This window comes from Miscanthus floridulus, chromosome 9, assembly GCF_019320115.1.
Source record: "Miscanthus floridulus cultivar M001 chromosome 9, ASM1932011v1, whole genome shotgun sequence".
Taxonomy (NCBI): domain Eukaryota; kingdom Viridiplantae; phylum Streptophyta; class Magnoliopsida; order Poales; family Poaceae; genus Miscanthus; species Miscanthus floridulus.
This window is the reverse complement of record NC_089588.1, coordinates 75027569-75039353: the sequence shown is the minus strand read 5'-3', so window position 1 is coordinate 75039353 and position 11785 is coordinate 75027569. Positions and strand designations below refer to the sequence as shown.

The 11785-nt window shown below is 45.8% G+C and overlaps 1 protein-coding gene across 1 annotated transcript; it reads left to right on the top strand.

Moving 5' to 3' along the window:
• The first annotated feature begins 261 nt into the window (after positions 1-261).
• LOC136480091 (uncharacterized) lies at positions 262-11081 on the top strand. The gene is made up of 5 exons (XM_066477747.1): positions 262-300; positions 419-670; positions 5670-5880; positions 6091-10909; positions 11007-11081. Exons 1-4 carry the CDS (start codon positions 262-264, stop codon positions 10902-10904), a joined length of 5316 nt encoding a protein of 1771 aa, XP_066333844.1. The 3' UTR covers positions 10905-10909; positions 11007-11081.
• Positions 11082-11785: the final 704 nt, after the last annotated feature.

Below are 11785 nucleotides of genomic sequence, written 5' to 3'. Positions count from 1 at the left end.
TATGTTTTTCGAACTCGGAAAACTCAAGCACAAATTTTAAGCTCAAAATAACTTTTCTCTATATGTTTGGCTCTACCAAACTAGTACTCCTACATGCGTGCTACGTTCTTTGAGGGGAAAAAATACGGGTATATGTGTGCCACTCAGTGGAATCTGCACGCATAACACTTGCATAGTCCGATGACAAGTGCTCCCGCGCGACTAACCCGCTCTCAATCACTCTGGCTGCACTACCCCACCGTGCAGGCGCCACCCCGGGCCATGGTGCCAATCCGGCAGCCTGTTGGCCTTCCAATGCAAGTTCCAAGGCCAGCAGCTCAATTAAGTCCTCGCCCACTACCCTGCCCCGGCGCCTCCGCTTCCCAACCAAGGCCTCCCTCTTCGTCTTCTCCCACCCAGTTCGATCATCACTCATCAGCAGCTAGCAGTGATCTTACGTGAACGAGCGCTCGCCATTTGCGGCGAGCCGGCCGGCGACCATGTTGTCGTCCTCGGCGGTGGCGACACGCCGGTGTCGCCACGGGAGCACGTGGAGAGGATCCGGCGTCAGCGCTACTTCATCGGGCGTGAGGAGCGGAATCCGCTGGCGGAGGACATGCACCAGGCGGTCAACTACCTCAGCCAGGAGCTCTACAGCAAGGATGTCCATTTCCTCATGGAGCTCATCCAGGTATCTTGCTATTCGTAAATCCACCTGCGCCCTGCGGTATATATATCCCGGTCCATTCCGATCTGTACATACTCAGACCGGACCGCTCCATGCATGGTTCCTTGTTGAGCAATGTGCCATTCTTTTGTGTAGCCAAAATGCAATAAGTCTCTACTCACTCGATCTCACTCAATTCTCAATCACAAATGATGAACAAGCACTCAAGAACACTATGGTATTGGCGCTACAAAGGGGCCACATGTGGTTCTTGCTCGAGTGACCTGAATTTCTTTGGTGCAACAACAGACAGATTAGAGTCCAACCAATTTTCCAGTTTTTTCTGTTTCTTGTTGCAAAACGATGTCTTAAATTATGCTAATTTGCATTTATTCACCAGAAGATAGACATGGTAACGAGACTGTCCATTGCATTCCGGTGTGGCTTCTGGATTGTCAATATTCTGTTAACAATTTCAGGTCAAACAGTTACACCCTCTAGTGTGAAAGAAAATATATAGGGAATACTACGATGGTACTTATTTCTTTTTCAATTCCACAAATTAAGGTTTAACAAACAACGGTGAAATATTTTTATATCATGTGGCTACGGCCTTGTTCGCTTCGCTGAAAAACCAGGCTGAAAAGTACTCTTCGCTAATTTGTTGTGAGAGGAAAATACTGCTCATTTGCTAAAAAAGTACGGCTGATAAGCCAAGCAAACAGGGCCGTAGGATAGATGGATTAGCGGAGAGACCCCGGATAGCCGCCCTTCCTCGGGGTCCATCTTAGGATTTTCTTCTTACTTGACTATAACTGATACATGATGGTCCTTTTTATAGAGACAACGTATTTGACCCCTAAGTAATATCCTAACCGAATCAATCTATCTTATCCACTACTACAGAATATTTATCTGTGTCGGGCATTTTGGGTTTCCCGCGGCGGGCAAACCGGTCCGCCGCCGCCGAAAGGCCACGGTAAATCGTGGCTTCCCGCGGCGGACAACTTTGCCCGCCGCGGTTAATCGTTCAAGAAAAACAAAAAGAAAAGAAAAAAAGCCCACACGGGCTTGGATCCGGGCCGCACTGAACCTAGATCCCGCCGCCGCCGTCGATCCACCGCCGTCGATTGGATCCGCCGCAGCTCCAACCCGCCGCACCGCCGGAGGGAGAGGAAGGGCCGGGGTGGGCGCCACGCCCACCGGATCTGCGCCGCCGTCGATTGGGTGGGAGGGAGACGACGCCCCTCCGTGGATCCGTGCCGTCGCGGCGGGTTGGCGCCGCCCCGCCGTGGATCCACGCCGGACGGGCCACGCCGCTGCTCGCCACCGTGCGCGGAGGAGCACCCGTCGCCGCTGCTCGCCACCGTCGTCGGGGATCTGCAAGGGTGCGAGTGTGAGAGGGACAAGATCCACCATTGATCTGAGAGAGAAGAAAGAGGGCTCCACACCTTGCGCCGGATCCGCCGCCGCCGCCGAGGCCTCCATGCCGGCGTCGGGTCCTCCACGCCGGCCGGAGGAAGGAGAGGAAGGGGCGCCATCGGGGCCTCCACCGCCGGCCGAAGGAGGGAGAGGAAGGGGCGCCGTCGGGGCCTCCACCGCCGCCGTCGGGGCGGCCTGACCTGGAGCGCGTGGGGAGGAAGAGAGGCCGATTGCGCCTAAGTATACCTATATATACGTGTAGACGAATATCGGGCCAGCTTGGGCCTGATGGGCCTAGGCCTTTTCCGTGGCGGGCTTTTAACGTTGTCCGACACGGTAAATTGATTTACCGTGGCGGACACCTTACGATGTCCGCCACGGTAAATAGGGTATTTACCGTGGCGGACACCTTACGATGTCCACCACGGTAAATGGGGTATTTACCGTGGCGGACATATTAAGATGCCCGCCACGGTAAATCGATTTACCATGGTGGGCAAAAGTGCCCGCTGCGTTAAATAAAAAATGCCTGCCATGGTAAATCGTGGGATTTACCGCAGCGGGCAAAAATAGGTGCCCGCCACAGAGTGCAAAAGTGCAACGCTGCGCATATTCGTTTGTGTAGTAGTGATCCCTTTCCTAACTTATCTCTTTCCTAACTAATCCTAATCAATCTAATCTAATATGATCTATTACTGCTCACGCGGTATTTGACCCCTACAGTACCGCATGGGCCCCTGGGCCGGCTCCACTTGCCATAATGAAACGAAAGCGGGATTTCAAAAATGAAATTCCGACTCTCTTGCCCCTCTGTGATAGTCCCAGGATACCTCAGTTATCACGGGCATCCATTTTCAGATGATTACAGAGTCATACAACACATCAGAGTACAAAATTAAGCCTATTACATTAATCTAGTTACAAGCCCTTTGGACTAAAATCAAACAAAACACCGGAAATCTAATCGTAGTAGCGAAGCTTGACGAGTCTTCAATCCACTGGTGTCCTTGAGAGTAGATCCGCAACCCAACTACCATTCACAACACCACTGAGAGGCAAGAAATCTGCACACCATCAGATATGTGCAGGCCATGGTCAACACCGAATGAGCTTTGGTGGAAAATAGAAAATAAAGGGATCTGGTGATCCTAATAGTTTGGCTGTAGTTTACATCCTTAGCGCATGCAGAAAAGCATCAAAAATAGTTATATCTTCTCAAGTCCCAAACCACACTCTCATTCTCACCATCCCCTCATCATCATCACAAGTCACCACTCATCATCCCTCACAACACCCTCAGTCTCTTAGTCTAGTCGACAAGGCAGCCTCAAGCCGGACCTTTTCTTCAGGGGGAGAGAAGCAAAGAAGCTAGTAAGCTGAACCCTACACATAGGTAAGTGATCATATCCGAGACCGCGGCTATGCGTATAGATTATTAACCTCTGCAGAGAGTACACTGTTACCCCACATGAACACCGCCGGTGAATCACCATCAGCGATGAACACCGCCACCGCATACTTGGCCGACTAACACCAGCCCTGTCCACTAGCCCGAACGAAGATATATAGACGCCACTATATAAGCTTGGGGTTGTGTTCGTCAAGGTAGCATGGAGTAACCCCCGCCCTCCTAACACTAATTGCACAGGGCCACAGACCGCAAGCCTACTCACTCCCACAGAGACTGGTGGTCGCCTACACTACTAGGGCAACGGGCCGTACCCACTTAGGCATGTGGTGTGTACGAAAGTATCCTGTGATTTATGGTTGCAACTTACGTCAGTCCTTAGGTTGGCCAGAGCAAGCACCTTCCACCAAACCGTGTGCCCTCAGAGCACTAGACTCACCCCACAAAGGTGATCTATCCATCCACAAACTCCTCATCCCAATGTCCCTCGGAGACGCGCCGTCCCTCTGGGATTCTGTGTTCCCGCCACAGGAACTACCCTTGGTGCACTCCGTACGCCACGGCAACCTCTCACTCTAGCCAGTATCTCCAAGAATCAGTTCGAGGGCAAGGAATATCTCCAGAGCTCCTCACATCAGGATTCACCGCTCCCGTCGCGTATCAAACCATACCACATGGGGATGCCTCGTGGCTAAACCCCATCCACCATCCACATCACCCAAACATCCATCACACATCACATAGCAAGGAATTTATGTAATTATGATGGAATAAATGCAAGCAAGCAGGCAAGCATATTATAAGTGCGAGCGCGAAGCTGGGTAATTAGGGTTAAGTGGTTTCAAGCAAGGCAAACAAGGCTTAGGCAATAGCATGCATCACATAATCTAGCAAAGGAATAAATATAAAGCGCTAGCAGTTCTACTTGCATTGCCTAATAGGATTCTCTAAGAAAAAGGTGCTGCCATGACACCTGCGGTGTAGAGGAAGTAGTCGTATGCATCTTTGGAAGTCGTCGTCGTTGATCAGCGGGAGTCTCCTTCTCTATTCGAGCTCAAACCGTAGCTACGAACAAAAAGCTGAGAACAACCACCAATAAGAAGCAATAAAACCACAACAAAACCTAACTCATCTAGACTCAAGAATAGCACTAGGAGGTAGGGCAGGTTGGCGGCGGACAGGAGGGAGTTGATGAGGGTGAGGCCTCGGCTTGGGCTTTATAGCCCGGCAGCTAGGGTTCCAGGTGAAGGCGCCGCTGTCCATGCCGCTTGATGGGACGGCCGGTGCACGTGGCTGCCATCCGGAGGTGCGGGCAGGTGGGCGAGCTGGGAACCTTCGAGAAGGGCTAGGGGTTCGGACGCTCCGCAATTTGCGGCGCGGGTCGCGGCTCGGCGGGCCCGGGTGGTGTGCCTGGCTTCCACGGCGGCAGACGGAGAGCAGTGGCGCGTGCGGAAGGAAACAGGGGAGCGTCGTTGGTACGGAGAAAGGAGAAGACGGCGTGGGAACGGGAAAAGTGACGGAGAGGAAACGGAGAGGGCAGCTGCTGCGGCTGACGCACGGGTCCCACGGGAGCATGCACGTGAGAGATAGGGAGGGGAGCTAGGCTGCTGTTGCCGACTGGTGCTGGAGTTGGGCCGATGGGGCGCGAGCTGGGCCTGTTGGCCACTTGGGCTGAGCGGGAGCTGAGGAAAGGAGTGGGCCAGATAGGGCCTGAGTTAGGAGACTAAGAATAAATGATTTTCCTATTTATAGGGATTGAGATTACCTCCAAGCACAACTAAGACAAGAACCAAATCACACATGCATCTAGATTATTGTAAATTTAGTTGAATAAGGTGGGAGAGATTAGGATTAGTAAGGAAAAAGGTTGACTTAAGTTGACTACACATTACATGCAACACACATTCACCGAAATTTTTTTTGAAAGTTGGGATTTTTATTACACGGAAACATGGGATGTTACACATAACATGTGAAGCCATAATGCAGGACTGAGCCTTATAGAATCTAGAAAAAAGATGCCAAATGTTCTTTCAATTTTACTAATTTTTATTGTTAGCGTTTCAGTTTCTAATGTTTTTGCCCAGAAGTAAGTGTGATATGTGACATTTCATTGTACATTACTAGTTAGTAACTTCACAAAACCTGTTTACCATTTTTACTATAATACCTTTTCATATGGTGTGACATCAGAATGCTGAGGACAATGATTATCCTTCTGGGGTGTTACCAGCTTTGGAGTTTGTAATCACATCGAAGGATATCACCTGTAGTGGAGCAACTGCAACCCTCTTGGTATTCAATAATGAGAATGGTTTTACTCCAGCAAACATTGAATCCATTTCTAGAATTGGCAAATCGACCAAAAAGTCTAACAGAGGCAGTGGTTATATTGGGGAAAAAGGTACATCCTTATGACTATCACCTAAAAGTCTACAACTTAGAATCTGTATCATTCAATTTATTGGTTGACAATAACATTTTTTTTAGGGTCGACAATAATATTTTACAATGCTGCTTTTATTTTTAGTCATGCTCTTCTCTACTTAATATAATAGAAACTTCAGGAAATCTACTTTGTTAGTTTTATGAAATTTGGTTCTTTTTCATGCAGGTATTGGTTTCAAAAGTGTGTTTCTGGTATCCAAGAATCCCCATATATTTAGCAATGGGTATCAAATTAAATTTAGTGAAGATCCTTCAGTAGACTGTGGTATTGGCTATATTGTTCCTGAATGGGTTGAAGATTGTCCAAGTATTGCAGACATAATGAACATATATGGCTGTCTGAAAAGCCTCCCAACCACAACTATTATATTACCTCTGAAAAGTGATAAAATAGATGCTGTGAAAAAGGAGCTCTCCGGCACTCACCCTGAAGTACTATTATTCCTTTCCAAGATTAGACAAATTTCCGTGAGGGAGATTAATGATAACCTGAATGTTACTAGTCTTAGTCAAATTTCTATATCAAGTGAAGCTGATGCTTTAACTAGGAAGCAAATTGGTGCAGAGTCATATACTCTTCACTTATCAGCTTTGGAGAACAAGACAGGTGAGCGTCAATGCAGCTACTACATCTGGAAGCAGCATTTTCCCGTGAAACCAGAATGCTGTGTACAAAAGAGAGAAGGAATTGATCAGTGGGTTGTCATGCTAGCATTCCCCCATGGTCAGAGATTGAGCCAGGCGATGGGATCACCTGGTGTTTATGCATTCTTGCCAACAGAAATGGCAACAAACTTTCCTTTCATTATCCAGGCTGATTTCTTGCTGTCATCATCTAGAGAATCAATCCTGCTTGACAGCCAGTGGAACCAAGGGATACTAGAATGTGTATCTTCTGCTTTTGTAAATGCTTTCCTGGTATTACTGAAGTCAATAGAAAGTGCTCCAGCATTTGCTCTTCCACCTATTTTCAAATTTCTGCCACTTAATCACTCTTCCATAGTGCTGATGGATTCTGTCCGGCTATCTATAAGAAATAAGCTGATCGGTGTGGATATAATTCCGTGTGAGACCTGTTCTTCACTAAAAGTATTCCGTAAGCCTACAGAGGTTTTCCGGATAGAGTCTGCATTCTGGAGCATCATAAACAGGGCAGTGAAGATGGGAGTTGATGTTCCCAACATTTCATCGCATGGCACTCATATTCTGAATTCCTACTTTGACAGCAAAGTATATGATGATGAGTTGGGATTTCTTGGTATTGGTTATGTTGATTCTGAGTGGTACGGAAAGTGTATTCAGGGTTCAGATCTTGTGGCACTGCTGCCTGAAGACATTTATTTTGATCTTCTCACTTTTGTTGCTCAGAACTGGAAGGCTAAGAAGATGGAGAAAATACCACTTGTGAAGTGTGTCGGCAGAGGTGGTCTACAAACTTACATGAGTGTGTATGAAGCCACAATGGGCGATGAGAGACTATGCATTCTATCTGATGAGGAATGTGTACCATTGATCATTAACTGGAATAATGAATTCTCAACAGCGTCTCGGACACTCTTTATGCCACTGTCTACTCAGAAAGCACTGGGTCTGTTTCCGAAGAAAACAACTGTAATGGAATGGCTTGAGAAGTATGTAGGAGTGAAGAGTCTGACCCTACATGAGTATGCTCTCGTTGTTGTTAAAGCTTTGCATGAGAAAAACATGGTTCTTTCTTTTACTCGATTCATATATCACTTGCATTCAGAGAATTTAATGCCAGAATGGAATGTAAAGCATATATGCAATTTAATGCCCATAGTTGACAATTGTGGTTGTGTCGTTGCTGCAAGAAGCACGGTTCTTGTTCCATCTAAAGGAAGTAAGTGGGCTGCATTGTTGGGCGAAAATCCATGGAAGGCACAAAACTATGTAGAACTTGGAGATGATTACATCTATGCTAGAAATTCCTCTGGGGAGCATACATGTGATGATCAGTTTTTATCATTTATTAGGACATTTATACATGGCACTGATGTGCCTTTTCTGCTTCCCCCTGATGCTGGTTTTCCTGTTGCGTCATCTTCATTAACTACAGAGAAAGCACTTCTCCTTCTTGAATGGATTGAGAATTTAAGGACAAGGGGTATATGTATACCTAAAAAATTCTTAAGTTGCATCAAGTATGGGAATTGGCTCAAGACATCTGTTGGCTACCGTTCACCAGCAGATTCGTTCTGTTCAAATGCAGAATGGGGTTGCTTGTTTCAGGATAGAGTTGCCTTTGCTGATGTGCCAATGATTGATCAAGAATATTACCTGGGCAATATTATTGATTTCAAGGAAGTATTGGGAACACTAGGTGTGAGGTTTGAATTTGCTGAAGTGATGTCATACATAGGCAATCATTGTTTCATGTCAATGGTAACAGGTACTCCAACGGGTGACATGGTGTTATCACTGCTCCGTTTCATCAGATTCCTTGAACAGGAACACATACAGTCTGATCATCTCATTGAGACCGTCAGAGGCGGCAATTGGCTGAAGACTTGCTCTGGGTACAGATCCCCAGTCGGATCAGTTCTTTTCAGTTCTGAATGGACAGTACCATCTGAAATAAGCAGTTTACCTTTTGTTGACATCGATTTCTATGGCCCTGAAATCAGTGATTACAAGTCAGAGCTTGAGAAACTAGGAGTTCATGTCACATTAAAAAAGAATTACAATATCATTGTTGATAACTTCAAGATTCCAACAGGTCCAGTTACTTCTGGTGCTGCTACGCTATTATTGAAATGTATCAGATATGCCGACTCATGCAGGAACCTGGTGAAGGTACTAAAGAATCGACAATGGTTGAAGACTAATGCTGGATTTAGAGCTCCTCGGGAAACATTTATCCTCGATCCAGAGTGGAAATGCCTTGTAAAATTTGCTGATGCAGTTCCACTACTCGATTTGTCGTTCTATTCTAATGAGATCCTAACCTACCGGGACGAACTGATGAAGATAGGTGTCGTACTTAGTTTGGAGCAGGCAAGCAATTCCATAACCAATTATCTGAAGCAACTCTTGTCAACATCTTCCCTTACAAAGGAAATTAGACTTGCTCTGCTCTCATGCTACAAGGATCTGAGGGATGAGCACAAAACATTCCCTGCAGATATTCTCAAATTTATGCAAAAACAGAAGTGGCTGAATACTACACAAGGTTTCAGGACTCCAGACAAATGTGTGCTCTTTGATTCTTCATGGGAACCATTGATGGCAGTTGCAAGACTACCGTTCATTGATGACAGTGACTCGAGCAATGGCATGGGGAAGGAAATATACAGCTATAAAAAGGAGCTCAAGGCCTTGGGTGTTATTGTAGGTTTTAACCAGGGAGCAGACTTCATCTTATCATGCCTATCTACGGCAGAGAAACCTCAAATGCACATGCCCAATGTTGTTAACCGTTATACTGGGATGATTGTCAGTGACTCTGGGATCACCAGTGAGAGCACCGAACAGAATGTAGTACCCTTGTGTGTTGCTGACTGCCCACCTTTACTTGTGAGCTCAACTCTTGAATCTTTGTTGAAATGCATGCAGACATGCACCGATCCCAGAAACTTTGCAGCACAAATTAGAAACATGCAAATGAAAACAACTCTTGGATACAGGTATGCAGATCAATGTATCCTTTATGACTTGGCATGGTCTTCATATCTCCGCAGGGAAGATGGTCCTTTCATCGATGAAGCATTCTATGGCTCTGAAATATTGTCATACAAGACTGAGCTCAGACTGATCGGAGTTGTTGTGGACATTGGCTATGGATGCACTCTGTTGGAACAGGACTTGAAGCACTTTTTGAGAGTGGATACCATAACCAGGATCTACAAATACTTTGCAGCATTTAAATGGGATCCTAGAAATAAAGGTCAAAGCTGGATTTGGATACCCAATGGAAGCAGCAGTGGCCACTGGGTGCGCCCTGCAGATTGTGTTCTTCATGACAGGAACGGCCTGTTTAGTACGCGCTTCTCAGTCTTGGACAAGTACTATGAAAAGGATTTGCTTGGATTCTTCTCCTCCACTCTTGGTGTCAGGCACAACCCAAGAGTTTTAGATCACTGCATTCTGTGGCGCTCTTGGGAGTGCACATGTTCTGAGCTCACACCAGCTAGATGTTCATTTTTCTGGGAATTCATTGGAAACCGTTGGAATGCGACAACAGCAAAGCTCCTTTCTGGGTCTGTCACAAGAGTCCCTGTTCTATCCTGTGGCAAGATCATCCTGCGGGAGGTGGAAGATGTCTTTGTTCCAGATGATCTCCTCCTGAAGCATTTGTTTGATCAGTTTTCTTCAGAGCCACTATTTGTTTGGTATCCATCTGGGCTATCATTCACTGCTCGAGCTAAGATGGACACTATCTACCAGAGACTCGGTGTTCGAGCAATCTCCAAGTCTGTCACAAAAGTTGAATCCTGTGATTTGAACATGCATCACTACCAGGTAGTTGAGGCAAGAGATGCTTTTGTATCACCAGGCTTGCTCAGAATAATCCTAGCTTTCCTTACCAACCCCGTTCTTGAGAACGGTGCTGACAAGAGGCACCAAATGGCTTCTTACCTACTGGGCATGAAGATCTTTGATATGACCGAACCAATTAGTGTGAGCTACAACGTAAAGACATCATTGGGAAGAACTGTGACAGTTAAAGGACGGAGGATATTCAGGTGGGAGAGGGAGAACCGCAAGTTGTACATGCAGAGGTCTGATGGGCCACAAGGAAGGATAACTAGGATGGAGATGGCGACAAGCTTTGGCGAGGAGATCTCTCAAGGGCTGCTGTATGAAAGAGTTGATCTGATTCCGACTCTCACCGATCTTCTCAAGGTTGGATTCTTGGTTGATTTTGACGAGGATGAGGTTGAGTTCCTGCTCAGGACCAAGAATCTCCAGCTTTTTTCAGAGGATGAAGATTTTATCATGGGTTCATTCTCTTCTCACTGACTCAGGTTCTGATCTCAACTTAACATTAAGAAATTGGCACTGTTTTTTCTCGAATGTAGGTCATCGTTTCTTACCTGTGTAAAATACTCTTGTTACTTGTAGGACGATCAAGGTTGCTGAACTCAACATTTTTTAGTGGTGTTGAACATCCTACATGTGTGAAAGGTCTGATCTAGGTGGGGTCCATATGATCTATATACTATGGACTACTGACAAATAACCTTCATGTAATATTCATGTACTTTTACCATTTTGTTCTGGTCTACATTATTCTTTAGGTTTTATTTTTTTTTCTATTCAATAGAGGAATCCCTATTTTACAGCAACGAAATACTTCATGCATGCTTTGAATATGGCTACTGATTTCTTTGCTACTATCTGCATGTTATTTATTTTAACTTTCTGTGTGAATGTTAGTAGTGATATATCCTTACTTTCTGTTTGTAAACGATGATTACCGTGCTTGATGGATTCTGACATATATTCGATGTTACTTTTTTGCTCCTATTTGCAGCTGCTGTTCCAATGGTTGGCTTGTTGATCCCAAGCACAAGTAACGGCAATCTCTGTGGCTTCGAAATCTTAGCCTTTTTCATCTCAAACGCTAGCTTATTTGCTGGTTCACATTTGGATACGAATTATGAAATCACGGGATCGCATCTGTTCTTGGTAGTCTGTCAGTCTTTTGTCGGTACTTTACAACCTGTGATATATCGTTGATATGTTTTTTTTTTCTGATTATATAATTAATTAACGTGGCTAGATGCCGAAACCACTATTCATGGCAATACGAGCAAAAGATGGGTGTATTTCCTTTAGGGACAAAAATGTGTGCAAATAATGGTTTGGTACATTGTTTACATATCTTGTCAACTGCACCA

Coding starts and splice junctions, on each gene's coding strand:
- LOC136480091 (XM_066477747.1), top strand. CDS start 262: ATGGTGCCAATCCGGCAGCCTGTTGGCCTTCCAATGCAA. Junction 301..418: donor CTGTTGGCCTTCCAATGCAA/GTTCCAAGGCCA, acceptor ATCACTCATCAG/CAGCTAGCAGTGATCTTACG. Junction 5,881..6,090: donor TGGTTATATTGGGGAAAAAG/GTACATCCTTAT, acceptor TTTTTCATGCAG/GTATTGGTTTCAAAAGTGTG.